We start from the raw sequence: 17,900 nt of genomic DNA on the forward strand, positions 1-17,900 counted from the left end.
AAAAACCGAAAATAACAGTGCTCCGAGTTTTTGGCATCATTCCCAAACTATTCTCTTATGCCCGGGAAAACACATTTAGCACATCAGAGAAAATTAATGAAGAAAATCCCAAAATTATTATTACAAAAAATTTGACAATAGGAAAGTATTTCTAAGCCTAATATCTACTTGTTTTTTATTAAATAAATCATAACTGCAATAACAACTATAAAATACATAACACCCTTAGTACTTGAATATTTAGGGTAAAAAATAATACAAAATAATAAATACATATTCATAATTATATTACATTTAAAATAATATACACCAAATATAAAGACTATGAAGAGTGATTATGAAAATTATTTATACCTTATTTTCTTTTGAATATGGATCCACTGAAATAACTATAAATAGGCATATGAATGGAATGTGAAGCAAACAGTCTTTAAATTGTTTTCTCTTTACTGCAAAATTTTGTCTGTAGGCCCTGTACATATTTAGCAGGTGTTGACAGGAGATCTACATAAATCCTTATACGTAATCAACATTTAGCACCACCTGGATAAATGAGTGAAGGTCATAATACAATTGTTCAAACTAACAATAACAAGTCTTATATTAATAAGAATTGATTAAATTTAAATAAAAAAAAAATAGAGCACGATTTGTAAATACAAAACATAGGTAATAAACAAAGGTGTTTTTTTTAAGGGCTATTCGTTTTAGATACTATATTTTTGATTTATTCCAATTTTTTTTTATCATTTATCTCTTTTTTTCAGAAATAGTTCTGAATAATGTCAATAAATTTGAAACGAATTATTTCACGTTAAACTTACGTGTTCATAAATATGATTTCTCTCTGATTAAAATTTTTTTTCCAGAAAGAACTTTCTTTCTTTTGCTAGAATTTGTTAGTGGAATTAAAAATACAAGTCTTTATTTAAACATGAAATTATTGCATAACAGAAGTATGTTATAAATTAGAATAATTTCAATGTAAGTGTTGTTTTATAATAATCATGAAACTTTCATATTTTCAAGGCCTTAATAAAGTAGTGGGGAGTGCTTTATATGTCATTTGCAAGAATGTTTGAAAAAAATCATTTAGGTTTATATTTTTATGAATTTGTTCATAAAAATATAAATCTTCAAGAGTTTTATGAAGGGTGTCTTGAATTTTGGAAACCTCGAACAGAGTGCGGGCGAATTAGTAGGTACCATACACAATTTGTGTGCATGAAGATGTACAGTAAATAAAGGAATAGTAGTTAAACAGAATACAGAAAATTAATTATGCTGGATTTACATACGTCTGCATTTCCAGATCTGCATTGAAAGTAGACACAGTATTTAAGATTCACTGATGTTGGATAGAGGGAGTAGATGAAAATGCAGAGATCTTCATAAATGCAGATTATAGGAAGATTATGGCGAGGACGAATATGTTCGTCTTCATCAATGCCTCTCCTTCGTACGTACCTTCTAATTTCAGGTATTATATCAATCCCTTTACTTTTTTGCATGCTGACGTATGTAAATGCAGTATTAATTGTTACAAAAATATAAAGTATCTACAATAGGGTTTCAAATAAAAAAAATGAATTGAGAAGCTAAGTAAGTTGGCCGATATTTTTGTGTGATTAAGTGAGCTGCTAGCTTTGTGAATCTCTAATATTTTCAATACAGTATTTTTCAAGATATTTCCTTTGATAAAAAACACATAATACTAGCTTTAAATATAATTATTGACAAATAAGTTGTAATTTTATACAAACTAATTATTAAAGTAAAAAAATAAATCAATTCTAGGAACACAAATCAAACATAAAAAAATACATTTTACAAAAAAATGTCAAAATCAATATAACTTTAATTTTTTTGCAGTCCGTTTTAGGTTTGCAACGTCGTTTAATTCAGATTGTTTTTTAAATAAGTGTAGAGATTTGTTTTCTCTCTCTTTTTTTTCGTGGCTTCTTATAAGGTTCCTAGATTAATCAGCATTAGAAGCTTGTCTCCTTATTAAGTTGATCTTTTGAAATTCATAATAAAACCTCTTTTAAATAAATCTGTTTTTCAAAGTTCTGTAAAAATGATTTAAAAAATATCGTTTTGATAATAGCCTTTTTTTATTATCACTTGATCCATATAGATCATTAATTAAAATGTATTACAACAACTACATGAGATCTTGCAAGATCACGATTCATGATCCTGATGAAAAGCAAGATCACGATTCGTGATCCTGATGAAAAGCAAGATCTCATGTAGTTGTTGTAATACATTTTAATTAATGATCTATATGGATCAAGTGATAATAAAAAACGGCTAATGTAAAAAAGTACATTATCTGATGTACAGAATTTTGAAATACATTATTTTGACCAACCAGAATTTTGACTTTCAGAATTTCGTTTGTACAGCTTTTTGCACATACCTACAGAATTTTGACATACAGTATTTTGGCATACAGTATTTTGAATTCAGAATTTTGCAACATACAGCATTTCGACCCCAACCCAGTTTTATATTGAAAACTATAGAAGAAACGAGTTTACCAAAAACAGGAACTACATCTCCATGGTATAAAAAGAGAAGGTATGATCATTAGAAAAAACTCTGTATCGAGAACTGTCAAAACTTAAAAATGGCTACTTAAGGTTTTGACAGCTGCCCATTGAAATTGTTGTTGTAATTAAATTTGTCTTGGAAATTGTTGTTGCTTTTGACTTTGCCAAATATTAAACGTCAAAACCTTATTACCCCATTTTGTAAGAAGGCGGCTCTAATGATCATCTTTTTATCCATGTCTTTTTATACCATGCTACATCTCAACTATTATTTTATGTAATAAAAAGAAATCATTGTCCATTATTATCAACTCGTTGAAATTAATTGAAGTGTGCAAAAATATAACTCAATATTCCGTTTATCAAGAAGCGTACAATATTATTCATGAGTTTAAAGACGTTTGTGAAGGACTTGGGAAATTATCCGGCGAAATAACATTAGAGATTGATGAATCAATAAACCAAAAAGTGAACCACCACGGAGAATTCCAATAACATTACGTTAACAACTAAAAAGTACACTAAATGAAATGGAACGAGAAGGTATTATTTAATAAGAACCTGATTATACAAAATCGACAAACAACATTGGTTATAGTAAAGGAAAACAACAATAAATTGCAAATTTGCAATAGTAGAAGAAGTCATTGCTGATTTAGCAGACGCAGAAGTATCTAGCACATTAGATGCAAAGAATGGTTTTGGCAGCTGAAACTCGATGAAAAAAGCATTAAATTAACAACATTTTAGACTTCTAATGGAAGATATAGATTACCAAGGCTACCATTCGAAATTAAACCAGTAATAGGGCTTTCTTCTTTTTTAGTTCTGAACATAGTCTGAACATTCTGAGCACGCTCTGAACATTCTCTGAACTGAACGTGTTCTGAGCGCTCTGAATTAATATTGAAACAGATTTTAGAACAAACTGTCACCAAATGACATTTTGTCAATTCAGAGTAGTTGTGAAACCCAACAAAGGAAAAAAAAATATGTTTTAATATTTAAAAATAACATAGTTTGAAGTTTATTATTAAAACTTACCAACTACACCGGAACCGATAGCTTCAGCAGCCATTTTAATTCTAATTGTGCATACCTACATATACAAGGTGTCCCGGATTGAGATAAAAGTATTTTGGGGCATGATTCTTGGCTTTATTCTAGATTAAGATTAAGATTAGGGTGAGAGGTGGGAATAATTCGCCTTATCACTGGGGCCTCTGATGGGCCTATTGTGATGTCCTCTTTTTAGAGTTCACGTAGAAATCCTGAGTTTAGAAAACTTAGTATGTTTTTGGGTGAACTAGCGGCAATGTTTTCCGCTTCGAGATAATACCCTCCGAGGTGACGTCGACGTGTATTGATTAAGCAATTACAGTGACACAATATGTGTTCTGCTGTTTCTTCGTCTTCGTTACACATTCTGCAGGTATCGTCTTGTGTAATGCCCATGGTCTTGAGGTGTTTTTTTACTGAGCAGTGTCCAGTAAGGAAGCCTGTGGTTATGCGAATCTAACTCCTGGTGAGTGTGAGGAGTTGTTTCGTTCTGGCGTGGGAGATGTTTGGTATAAATTTTTTGGCTTGTCTGTTACCTTCCGTATGCGTCCAGTAATGATTAGCCATATCTCTTAGCCTTTTATTAATGTAATGTTTTGCAGTGCTTGTTGGTATGCCACAGAATGGTCTTGGCATCATGAATGTAGATGCGGAACCTTTTCTGGCTAGTGTGTCTGCTATTTCATTCCCAACGTGACCGCTGTGACCAGGTATCCAAATGAGTTGAACTCTGTTTGAACTGGCAATCTGGTGTAGAAGTTGTATACAGTCCCATACCAGCTTTGAGGTGACTTCATTGCTCCTAAGAGCTTGGATTTCGGCCTTGCTGTCAGAGAGAATATACATTTTTTTGTTTATTACAGCTCTGTTTAAGTTTTCTCTGAGGCAGAGTTCAATTGCGAATATCTCTGCTTGGAATACGGAATTGAAGCTGTCCATGCTCTGGTGCAGATAAGTTTTGGTGTTCATTCCGAATACTCCGGCCCCAACACCTTCATTTGTTTTGGAGCCATCTGTTTACCATACATGAGACTCGCTATTGAAGATGGGTCTGTTCTGTTCCCACTCATATCGTGAGGGGAATGTGACCTTATAGTTTTGGGTGAAGTTATATCTTGGGAGACAATTGTCTACTAGAGATATTTTAAGTAATTCTTCCCTATTTAATTCAGTGAGAATATCAGAGTGAATTATCTTGGAATTAGAGTTATCTTCTGCGATGAGCCTGTATCCGTTGACCATGGCTTCTTTCTTTAGTAGGAGATGGAGTGGTGGTAGATCTGTGATAACTTCTAACGCTGCTGTGGGGGCTGTTCTCATTGCTCCTGTAATATTTATACAAGCTAGTCTTTGTAGTTTATTGAGCTTGGCTTGTACTGTTTTTTGTTTTGTTTTATGCCACCAGACCGGTGCAGCGTATGTTATAATTGGTCAGGCAATGGCTGTATAGAGCCAGCGAGAGATTTTGGGGTTGGCACCCCAGTTTTTACCAGTTAGACATTTGCTGGTCCATAAGGCAGTCCTGGCTTTAACCATGGTTTTCTGTATATGAGAGTTCCAGTTGAGTTTTTCGTCTAGGGTAACCCCTAGATATTTAACTTCCTTTGAGAACTCTATCGCTTCACCGAATAGAGTAGGCTTTATAAGTTTGTTTTTATTTCTTTTTCTGGTGAAGGCGACTATGGTACTTTTTTAGGGTTGACGTTAAGTCCAACTTTTAGGCACCAGTTTGCGACTAGATTGAGTCCTCTTTGTAGAAGATTCGAAATCGTGTCTTCGAATTTACCTTTAATGAGGATCACAATGTCGTCAGCATAGCCCTGAACATAAAATCCAGCATTGCTAAGTATGACAATCAGTTCATTAACTACAATGGACCACAGAAGTGGGGAGAGAACCCCACCTTGAGGGCATCCTTTTGCAGCTGTGATTCTGATTTTGTCATTGCCCAGTGTGGCATTTATTTTCCTGTGACTAAGCATATGTTGAATCCATCTGCATGTGGTAGGATCTACCCCTGTGCTGAGGATGCAGCGTTGTATTTGAGCATAATCAGTTTTATCGAAAGCACCCTCAATGTCTAGGAAGCAACCTATTGCAGTCTCTTTTTGTCGTTAAGGGATTTATCAATCCGCATTGTTAATTCCTGAAGAGCAAGCGTGGTTGATTTTCCTGGCTGGTAGGCATATTGGTTGTTGTGAAGAGGTGTTGTTTTCAATGGCCCGTCCCTGATATGCCTGTTTAGTATCTTTTCCATTATTTTCAGGAAGAATGAGGTAAGACTAATTGGTCTGAAGGATTTAGCTTGGTCATTTGGTCTTCGTCCTGATTTAGGAATGAATTTGACCGTTACTTCTTTCCAGCTTGTTGGTAAGTAACCCCATGCGTAGCTTGTTCTAAATATGTTTATTAGCATAGGTGTAATTAACTCATTTCCTTTCTGAAGGAGTGCTGGAAAGATTGCATCTTCTCCGGGAGATTTATATGGGTCGAAGGAATTTATTGCCCATTTTATATTTCCCTCATAGAACATATCCCTTGCTTTTTTCCAGTCCTCTCTGTTTGGTCTGGTAAGCCTGAACTGGGGAGAAGGACTAGATAGATCTGAGGGTATGACTACAGAGTTTGGAGAGTGAGTGTCCGTAAGGATTTGTAACGTATCTGGACCATTTTCCGCACGCGTGCCATCCGTGTTTTTTAAGAGACCAATATGATTAGTGTGCTCTTTAGCGAGAATTCTGTGGATGCGAGCGCTGCTTTGTATATCAGATAGATCAGATAGAACTTTTTCCATGATTCTCTTTTGGCTCTTCTAATCTCTGTATTGTAGTTGGTAAGAGAAGTGCGGTATGAGGTCCAGTCTCCATTGCGCTTGGCTTTGTTGAATAGTTTTCTGGTCAGCGTTCTTAGTTTTGAGAGCTTGGCATTCCACCATGGTGTTTTTCGTGTGCCTGATTTCGTTTTCTCTGGGCATGCGTTATGGTAGGCAGTGGTGATTGTTGCATTAAGACTGTTGCAGCTTATTTCGAGGCTGTCAATGTCTCTGATGCTATTTGGACAGTTTCTGATCGTTTGCGAGATTTCTAGGCAGTAGTCGTCCCAGTTCGTCGCTCTCGGTTGTCTGTACGTTAAGGGGAGTTTTGATTCTATACATATATCAAAACAAATTTGCCGGTGATCTGACATTGATGTTTCAGTCAAAACATGCCAGTTTTGTATAGCATTACCTATGAATGAAGTGGATAGGGTGAGATCAAGGACTTCTTCCCTGATTCTGTTCATGAAAGTAGGGCTATTCCCATAGTCTAAAATTTCAAGATTATTTTTAAAAATGAATTCTAGAAGGTACTCACCCCTTTTGTTTATGTTGGAGCTGCCCCATACAGTGTGGTGGGCGTTAGTATCACAACTAATGATGATTTGCCGGCCTGTTCTGCCACAGTAATCTATAAGATCCTGCAGTGGTGTGAAGCTTAGATCGGCATAATCCCCTGCCAGGTAAGCTGAGCAGATGACAACTTCTGACCTACCCTCCGAGGTGTGCAGCTGGATGATAGCTGCTACCATGTCCTTGTTGGTGTACTGTGGAATAGGAATGGTTATTATAGATTTATTTATCATTATGCAAGCTCTAGGTCTACCTTCACTACTAGAATCATAAATTAGCTCACCTGATAGGCCTTTTATCTGGTCTTTCACTTTGTAAGGTTCCTGGATAAAGGCTATATCAAGGTGTTACTTATTGAATCTGTGGCTTAGTACTGCCGAGGCAGCCTTCGCATGCTGCAGATTAATTTGGATACACCTCAATCCCATAGTTATTGTTGAGCGGGTTTACTGGCAGGAGCGCCAGTATCGGTTCCAGGTGCCGCGATAGAGTTATCCCCAGGGGTCTCATCGGTCCGAGATAAGTCTTCAGACGTCTTAGACTTCCTGGGGTTGGCAACTTCTACCGTTGACCCACTGATTGTAGGAGCATCTATGTTTGCTTCCTCTGTTGTTGCAAGGTCCTTAGAGCCATCGCCCTTGTTGTTTCCTTGCGTGCCAGTGCCTTCCTGTCTTGAGTTTGCCTTGATCCTAATTTGAATCTGAGAGAAGTTCAAGAACAGTTTGCACTTTGACTTCAGAATGGAGTCCTTGGATTTCTCATCGACAGAGAAAGTGACGTGATAACCGCCACTTTTTTCTTTGATGATCCTGAGGACTCTCCATCCTTTGGTGTTTAAATCGGTGTTTTGTTTTCCAAGCCGATTTAGAAAAATGTCTTTGGTGAGATTTTCATCTTCCGGGACATAAGTAACGCAAACGTGTTGCTTGGGTATATCGTTGCCCTGAGTGACACGTAGTTTTGCGTCCTTCCATGGCTTTATTTTTTCTGCCGGAGACATGAGCCATTTTTGGTCTCTGTGTCGTGACAGGTAAACGAGTGCCATCCGTCTCTGTCCGAGACGGCTACAAACTTAATTGCTGGACAGTTTTTGTCTGCTTTGTCCATTTCTTCCAGAACGCTTTTTCTGACCAGTTTGGTTTCGCGCTCCGTAAGTGTTTGTAATGGATGGAGAAAGTGCATAATCGCGACCTTACATTGGGCTGTGGCATCCCGATAGGAGCCCCCTGATGTGCTTGGTCGTGATTGATTAACTTCTTTTCCATGGTTGGATCCAGTTTTGGCGGCACTGCTGGGCTTGTCTTTGCTGCTGGGCTGAATCTGGTCTTCTCGTGAGCACGATGCTTCTTCGAGGCTGCTCCTGCAGGGGAGTTGTCAGCTGACCGTTCCCTTTTGCCCTTGTTTGTTGGCTGCACTGATGTGCCTGCCTTCTTGTCTGCTAGTATTTTAGCGTATCTAGCCTTTTCTCTGCGCCTGGCTTCTTCGGGCTCAATGCCGTCTCTGATCTGCGCAGCTATACGTCGCTTCTGAGCCTCAGTGAAATAATCTTTCTGCTGGGGCTTGTTGACGTGTTCATTACCCTGAATCATAGAGCTTGGACCTTGTGGTGCCTGAGCATCTAGATTGCCCTTTGCATTGGGAACGGGCACGGCTCCTGTATATGGGGGTGGTTCGACGAAATCCACGTCCATATCAGTCCCTGGTGAGGGGAGTAGAGCTTCTTCATCTGACTCCGTTATTGTGTTGTCAATCAGTAAATGATTTTTGTTTTTGGTTTTGTTTTTGTTTGTGTTTTTTGTTTGTTTTTTTTTTCCATTTGAATCCCACGAGTATGGCGAGAAATATTAGGTCAACTATCTACAGAGCTCCCATGTAGACGTAAGGCTAGTTACTATGCGAGGTCGCCCGGTATCGCATAGGGACAGTACGTTCGCGATGCACATGTTTTGTTCCCTGCACCATTCAGTCCTCGGCACGTATTCCAACTACCTTGACTTGGGAATTTTTGTTTGGAGGAGGGTAAGGGAAGGTAAGTTGAGTAGGGAAATAGGAAAGAAGGGGGGAGGGGGAGAGGAGGGGAGGGGATGGCTGCATCTTAGCTTCGAATCTCCTCATAGGGAATGTTTTAGTCAGAAGAGTCATTGACCTCTACTAAGCCTCCGCACCGCGACAAGGTGTACAGCCCCGCAAGAGGTGGCTTTATTCTAAGAATAAAATTGTTTTACAGTAACTCTCTATCTGCAAAATGTATACCATTTAGCGATGAGAAAACGCTTACTTTGGTATGCCTTTACTCATGTTAATATCTCCGTTAATACTTAGATAGAAACTTTATTAATGTCTTGATTTTTAGAAGAAATGCTCTTTTTTGTACATATACAATTATTAAAATATATGTATTTGAGGCTAATGTATAAGTTATATTTCTACCAAACTTACCTACCCGATATCAGTTGAGTCTGATATCGGGCTAGATTAAAAAAAATACATAGCATTCATAAGTATTTTGTAAGCAGTTCTAATACAATTTCTTTTGCAAAGGCATTTAAAAGAAGTAATTTATTGGCTTTTATTTCTTGTGCTTCTACAATGGAATTTCATGTGGCCATATTGAAATTTAAACGAAGTGTTTACATTAATGCTTGTACAAATTTTTAAATTCTACTTGCACAAGGTTTCTAGAAAACTGTTAACGAAAGTTTAGCTTCGAAAGTTTGAATCTTCGATTCACAAACTAAATACAAGCCCTGTAGAGATAATAATTGCAAGAAATTAAAGATCCTAAACTTATGGAAATGAAATTGTGAGTTGGGATCGATGGCTTCTAAACTTCCCCTTTCCTTTCGTCCACACAAAAATTTCTGAAGGAGCCAGGCACACATCTTTTTTGATGACAGTTCTAACAGTTCAGTTTTCGTTGCCATAGACCAGTGCTTTTCAAACTTTTTGAATTTGCGACCCACACATGAAATGACAAAATGCACAACAAAAACAAACCAAAAAACTCAAATGTCATTTTTCCACACACAATTAATGTTCCCGGCAATTGTTTGTGTGCGAAAAAGAACTGGAGACTTTTCAATTTCGTTGTGCCGAACAGCGTACTGCAGAACGAAAAGTTGAACGAAATTTTTGGTTTACCATTTCGTTGTTTCATTTTTGTATGGGATTTTTCGTTTCGCATCAGCAGCGTACTAGGCTTGTCTAATTAAGGCTATCCTCTTCTAAAAATACACTAGTGTACGAGTACTTCGATTGAATAATTTGCCTTAAAACAACTGTTCATGGTTCTTCGCTTGCCCATAAAGTTAAAATAAAAATCGTTTTTACTTAATAACAGTGGTAATTTTTGAATTAAAAGTCTTCCTAACCTCAGGCAAACGAATCGCAGTTTTGTAAAAAAAAAAATAGCATTTGAAAATATAATTTTTTTTTTGTTTCAAAATTGTATGGGAATTTTATTTCAATGACGCGGGGATACAGTTTTCTTACAGGAAATAAGAATTCAATGCTGTTTGCATAAAACCTAACACCGTCACATGTTAAGGATAGTTTCTGATTCAAATACCCCTATCAAAATACCTAGTAAAGACAAAAAAAATATTTTTGGCTAGATTTTGGAATTCGTCAGTTTTCAGCGGTTTACAATATAAAACACATTCAGTTTTATTTATTAGATTAAGCCCTGTATTTTCAATCGTCAGTTAGACTATCAGAAGAATAAATGTCAATATAAAAACATTTTATTCCTAGGAATAAGCTCTACCTGAGGTTTAACTGACTTTTGAAAAATTAACCCTATGTGATATTTAATAATAATTTTTAATTTGCCTTAGAAAAGGTTGCTTACATTCGTATCTATAATCGGTTTGCCATTGACCACTTAAGCATCCAAAATAAGAGCCCCCAAGGAAAACAGGTAAACATTAATGTGCAAGAGACAAAAATAGTGGTTTAATAATTTTAGCTACATATATGCCTGTATGGACTAATAGTCCGGTCAAATTAGACTAAAATAAGGGGGTCAGGTTACATTAACTCCCAGCAAGCTGAAAATTGGTAAGATTGTTGGAAACACCATCATAAATTAAATCTAAAAAGTCCTCATCGATCCGAGGTGTGGAAAAAAATTTACGGGGGGTCAAAGGTCAAAAAAATGGGTTTTTCACGATTTTAAGCAAAACGGTAAGTCTTATCAAAAAATTTTCAATGCAAGAATTGTAGACCAGATTATTATATATAAAAAGTGTCATGACACTTTTTTTCCTAAGACCCACCGTTTCTTAGGTATAACGATTCAAAAAGTTGAAGTTGAGTTGTAATCGTCCTAATCAGGCCTATTCTGAAAAAAAACTCCTAACTGAAAAGTTCCTGAAATTTCAGTATTTTTTTAGCTTGAATTTCGTTCTTCAATGGTTAAGAATATGGGGAAAGCAAAAAAAAATGGAAATTTTCGCCATTTTTCAAAATGGGGGCCCTTCTCCCGAAACCATTTCCTTGGGAATTTTTGTTTAGAATATGTCTGAATATATACAGGGTGTGCAATAGAGAATGGACAACCCTAAATTGGCTGATAGCTAGACTTATGACTGTTCTAAAAACAGATAGAAAAATGTTCTATCGCAACCAGTTCATAAAATATTGGCTTTTTTTCGTACAGTGTATTTTAAATTTTATCATCTTATGTTTTCGTTCACTACAACCACGAATGAATGAATTTTATTTATTTCTTTTTTTTATAATTTTCTACAATAATTGTATGAGCACATAAACGCTTTAAAAACTGCAAAGCTATTGCACATTTTCGTAAAAAAAATTTTGAAATCTGTTTTTTGATGCAAAATGTAAAAAAAGTATTTTATGAAAAATTTTAAACACCTGTGGTATAAAATAAATCTATGGAAACCTAAGTGGCCAACTTTCTTAAAAATATTCCCCTTAGACCAGAATATTTTTAAGAAAGTTGGCCACTTAGGTTTCCATAGATTTATTTTATACCACAGGTGTTTAAAATTTTTCATAAAATACTTTTTTTACATTTTGCATCAAAAAACAGATTTCAAAATTTTTTTTACGAAAATGTGCAATAGCTTTGCAGTTTTTAAAGCGTTTATGTGCTCATACAATTATTGTAGAAAATTATAAAAAAAAGAAATAAATAAAATTCATTCATTCGTGGTTGTAGTGAACGAAAACATAAGATGATAAAATTTAAAATACACTGAACGAAAAAAAGCCAATATTTTATGAACTGGTTGCGATAGAACATTGTTCTATCTGTTTTTAGAACAGTCATAAGTCTAGCTATCAGCCAATTTAGGGTTGTCCATTCTCTATTGCACACCCTGTATATATTCAGACATATTCTAAACAAAAATTCCCAAGGAAATGGTTTCGGGAGAAGGGCCCCCATTTTGAAAAATGGCGAAAATTTCCATTTTTTTTGCTTTCCCCATATTCTTAACCATTGAAGAACGAAATTCAAGCTAAAAAAATAATGAAATTTCAGGAACTTTTCAGTTAGGAGTTTTTTTTCAGAATAGGCCTGATTAGGACGATTACAACTCAACTTCAACTTTTTGAATCGTTATACCTAAGAAACGGTGGGTCTTAGGAAAAAAAGTGTCATGACACTTTTTATATATAATAATCTGGTCTACAATTCTTGCATTGAAAATTTTTTGATAAGACTTACCGTTTTGCTTAAAATCGTGAAAAACTCATTTTTTTGACCTTTGACCCCCCGTAAATTTTTTTCCACACCTCGGATCGATGAGGACTTTTTAGATTTAATTTATGATGGTGTTTCCAACAATCCTACCAATTTTCAGCTTGCTGGGAATTAATGTAACCTCGGATGTCTAAATTGACCGGGCTATAAGGTCTTTTAAATGCATACTGCACGGCACTAGTTAGAAGGAATAGAAAGATAGGAAAGAATTTTTTGTTGGTACATAAGTGAATTGAAAATAAGATGATTATTATCTCATTCGGAAAACTTCGGTTATGGTCCGTGTCTCTTATGGTGCAGAGTTTATTAAATTTGGAGATGAAAAAAATTGAGTTACTTTCCATAAACGGATTCTGAATGTGAAAATGGAACTAAGATGGATTTCAAATCCTTTTTCAATAATGCGGTCGCACTGGCTATGTAAAGCTGGCACCCCGAAATGCTAATTTTTTTGTCAAACCTGTCTGGTTCGATTGCGCAAGGTTAACCCGGATAGCGCAAGATTTTTTTTCGCTAGCCCACCCTTATTTCTAAAATTAAAAATTGTAAAAATTGTTGGTTTTACACTGTGGTTCGTTAGCCCTGGATAGCCCAACTTTTTTTTTCTTGATTGCACTATTTTTTCAAAAGATACAACGAATTAAAAATAATTTTTTCTTTTAATTGTAATATAATTTAAATTTATTTAAAGGCAGAAACAGCAACAAAATGGCCAGCATCGCTACAAAAGGGTCTGGTTTAGTAAACAGTAAGAATATCGCATTCTACCTAACCCTGATATATTACGCAATAGTTATTAACGAACTTTTTTCAGAACTAATGGCTCAGGCCAGGCCACAGTTGGACGTTTTCATGAAGTACGCTAGAGTGGAACTGACACCACCTACCCCTGGCGATATACCCGTCATTCGACAAGGAATCGGCAGACTTATTAACGGTGCCCGTACTGGAGCATACAAAAATGTTACTGTCCGCGAGGCACGGTTAAACACATTGGTAACAATGGAAGTGTGCTTCTGGTTCTATGTTGGTGAATGTATTGGAAAGCGCCACATTGTTGGATACGATGTTTAGTTAAGCTGCATTGCAAAATCTTCGATTTGAAATTTGGTATAAACTCACCAAGATCTTTTCCAAAAAAAGAAATAAATTGGTGAAATATGTATGGCTTAGTAAAATATATTTGTTTCAACAGAATAATCATAAATCGGCAATCAACTTGGAATACATTCAAATAATTAAGAAAAGTCATTAATCAGGGGCCAATTCAAAGTTTATTTTCTAGAATAAGTTAAGAAATTGGTGTAAGTTCTTTATGTACAAGATAAGCCCCGTCTATGCGAGACACATCTTCTTTCATATTACAATCGGCATCCTGATAGAATCTAACTTATTCCCAACCCTAACTGTTGGACACCTCAATCGCAGCTAATGAAACATTTTTTGGCGCCATTTGGGCGTTATTGCTTCCTTCGGCTACCCTTTGGAATTTCAAGCGCTCCTGAATCAGAAGCAAATTCAACGTAGGTATAATTGAAGGCATTCCAGGGGTATTGTGCCAAACAAATGACATAATCGTCTATGGGTCTACAATAGAAAGACGATAACGTTCGTAATAGCCCGGGAGCCAGCCTCACTCATTTTTGAAAGATTTGATAATGGATGAATTTATTATTTTCGCGCAGTTTTTACATTAGAAAAACATAAAATCGATGCCTGCAGGCGCACCCGTGGTGCATTAATTTACAGTTAATTTTCAAAGTTGTAAAAAAACCGAGGTCACATGTCTAACATGATAAGACTTGAAACCGGTCTAGAACGTTAGTTGGCACTGCCTTGAGAAAAAAAAACCATGCCTGCCACCTGGACAGTGGGGCGAAGTTATCCTGCCGCTGACCTAAAGTTGTAAAAAAAACCGTCAAATTGTTATATGTGATAAGGGCTGAAGTATGTTTAGATAGTTAGTTTGACATTTAAAATAGAGGAAAAACCATGCCTGCCGCTTGCGTCCCGGGGAGAAGTCGCCGGCAGGATCGAAAATAGTCGCACTGTCGCATACTGTATACAATCCAAAAATATTTTGTTTTTGGGTAGAAATCTGGGAGAGAAACAATGTTTTGATGAATTTTGTAGACCGTTTAATAAAGAACACCGAAAAAATAATATCAGCTCTAAAAGTCTTTTATAACTCCAAAGCAAAGGGGTAAAAGGGGGAAAAATACCCATTTTAATCTATTTTATCAAAACGTCTAAAAAAGTAAAAGTAGGTATATTAAAATATACCTATACTTTGCATTAATATATACCTCATAACAATTATACCAGAAAAAGGGTAAGGAGGGGGGGGGGGAATCACCTTTTGCTGTTACCTGGCATAAGATCTTTACAAAACAAATAAGTTTTAAAAAAACATTTTTGTGTGTGCTTTTAGTTTTGGTTTTAATTTGTTTTCAAAACGTTATAAGATTATATTTTAGTCAAAAATGCTGGACAGCACATCTTCGCCACTTCTGAATGACTCCATTAAACATGAAATATCTTTATTTTCGTCTTCTGTTCTAACAACAGCTCCATTAACTTCCAAAAATTTGTAACAATTTTTATAGTTAACATAAACTGTTTTATTTTTGAAGAATGTCACCATCTCTTGATTTTTCCAGTCTTCGATCAAAAAAGACACCAAGCTCTCCTTAAAATTAATATTTCTCAGCTCGGATAGAAAGTCTGCAGGCCGGACTTGATCGGGACCCTTCATTTGATATACATTTGACTTCGGTTTGTACCTCGCAACGTGTGTTCATTGTCTTTGATTGAGGGTGAGAAATACTCGTCAAAGGTTACTATCACCGTTCCGGCTGTACATCTCGTAAACAACTGCAGTATCTTTTTTGAAATATTTCCAAAAGAAGCTGGGATCTCTCTCATCAGATGAAGAATGAAAAATCCATCGAAAATTTGGACATCTACATGCGATGGTGGTTCTTTGTTATCCTTTGTTTCCAAAATGTTCAATAGGGTAGATTTATTAAATTATTTTTCCTAATTACTTTTTCTTGGAAAAAGAGCATTTAACCCTTTTAAGGTAAAATATGCAAAATAATTTTTCTTCATTACTTTTTCTTGGCACCAATTAGGAAATCAGGTATAAAAAAATTTACTATGAAAATCAGCCAATAAATGGTTTTTCCAATTATATTTTTTTTGCACAAGTATGAACTCAGGTATAAATATAGGAAAAGGAAAGTATTCATTTGAAAATAAATTGATAATTTAAAAAAAAAGTAACATTTTTATCCATGAATTAAATAAAAACAACTTCATCATTGACAAACAAAATGTTTTTGAAAAAAAAAAAATAGACATTTATATTGAAAAAATTTACATTTTTGATTGCAAAAAATGTTTCATTTAAAAATAAATATATTACCAGTGGCAATTCTGGTAAGGATCTCACAAATAAAAAATGTGAAATTAAGATTGCAATAATCTTATTCTTATCAATTTGTGCCAGTTACGACTTTTGCAAAAAAAATACACATTACGTTTCGTTATGAAACAAAAAAAAAAAATTAAGGGTGTTTTAGACCCATAACCACCCCCACCGCACCACTCTCAAATTTTTATGGTTTGATTTATATTAGTGCCAGAAATAAAACTAATTATTCTAAAAGAATTTCGTTCTGAATATATGGGTATCAAGAAACCATATAAAAATGTGTTTGTATCCCATTTGCCCTTCTTTGTGCCCCTTTTTCTTACATTATTGTTTTAAGATATAAAATTATGCAAAAAATATGCATATTTCTTGTATACATTTAGTTTCATAGCTGTTTAGATAAAATTAAATAATTAATAGATTAAAAAGGGTGTTTTTCCCCTCTTTGCCCCCTTTTTTGGAGTGATATTAGACTTTTAGAGCTGATATTATTTTTTCAGTGTTCTTTATTAAACGGTCTACAAAATTCATTGTTTCTCTCCCAGATTTCTACCCAAAAACAAAATATTTTTGGATTGTATACAGTATGCGACAGTGCGACTATTTTCGATCCTGCCGGCGACTTCTCCCCGGGACGCAAGCGGCAGGCATGGTTTTTCCTCTATTTTAAATGTCAAACTAACTATCTAAACATACTTCAGCCCTTATCACATATAACAATTTGACGGTTTTTTTTACAACTTTAGGTCAGCGGCAGGATAACTTCGCTCCACTGTCCAGGTGGCAGGGATGGTTTTTTTTCTCAAGGCAGTGCCAACTAACGTTCTAGACCGGTTTCAAGTCTTATCATGTTAGACATGTGACCTCGTTTTTTTTACAACTTTGAAAATTTTTTGCCACTTATTGCCCCACTGTTGAGGTGGCAGGCATCGATTTTGTTGATAACATTTGCCTAAACTACAGATAAAAAAATAATTTAAGCGTTATCATCTTTAACATTGAATAATGACGCTGGCTCCCGGGCTATAATGTTTTGAGAATGTTGTAGAAATGCGCAAAAGAACGGTTCTTTTTTCGGTCGGAACTAGTTCCTGAAAACATATCCGAGGAACTACCAAAATTTAAACCATTAACTGCTTTCCTTTGGGAATATTTTTCTACTGCTTAGTACTTAAAGCAGCTTTGAACTACTTTTTCAATATAGCAAAGGTAGTTCAAAGTAGTTTTAAGTACTAAGCAGTAGATAAATATTCCCAAAGGAACGCAGCTATTGTTGAAAGTAGTATAAGTCCACAGTACACTATATTATGAATCACTATATTATAAAATTTCAATCCAGTTCTATGATTATACCAAATCGAGGAATCGAATTGAAATAGAATCGAAAACACAGTTTTCTCCTAAATATTTTGACAGTAAAATAGAAAAATCTAACCAAAACACAAAGGGCAAAAGAAAATAGATAACATAGTTAATGTACAATAACTTTGGAAATAGGTATCTATATATGCATGTTTTCGATTCGATTCAGCTCCCCGATTCGATTTAACTAGGATTTAAATCGCCTCATAAACGAGGTAACTGAAAAAATATTCGTGCAAATGTACACTCGAAAAGCCGAACAGGAAGGAACCATAGAGACATGTTCGCTTTCGCTTTATTTCTCATTCCCTTCAAGCAAACGAGTCCGAATCGGCTCCGAAGTGAATCCGACCTCGACTACGAAACGGG

General features: G+C 35.4%; 1 protein-coding gene across 1 annotated transcript; it reads left to right on the forward strand.

The window, feature by feature from the left end:
• The first annotated feature begins 13,370 nt into the window (after positions 1-13,370).
• Positions 13,371-13,984, forward strand: LOC129907648 (ATP synthase subunit g, mitochondrial-like). Its single transcript, XM_055983941.1, has 2 exons — positions 13,371-13,481; positions 13,548-13,984. Exons 1-2 carry the CDS (start codon positions 13,442-13,444, stop codon positions 13,805-13,807), a joined length of 300 nt encoding a protein of 99 aa, XP_055839916.1. The 5' UTR covers positions 13,371-13,441; the 3' UTR covers positions 13,808-13,984.
• Positions 13,985-17,900: the final 3,916 nt, after the last annotated feature.

This window comes from Episyrphus balteatus, chromosome 1, assembly GCF_945859705.1.
Source record: "Episyrphus balteatus chromosome 1, idEpiBalt1.1, whole genome shotgun sequence".
In the NCBI taxonomy this organism is placed as follows: Eukaryota; Metazoa; Arthropoda; class Insecta; order Diptera; family Syrphidae; genus Episyrphus; species Episyrphus balteatus.

Bases quoted from the DNA above. Each gene is read 5' to 3' on its own strand.
- LOC129907648 (XM_055983941.1), top strand. From the start codon at position 13,442: ATGGCCAGCATCGCTACAAAAGGGTCTGGTTTAGTAAACA. The intron at 13,482-13,547 runs GTAAGAATATCG...AACTTTTTTCAG, and splicing joins AGGGTCTGGTTTAGTAAACA to AACTAATGGCTCAGGCCAGG.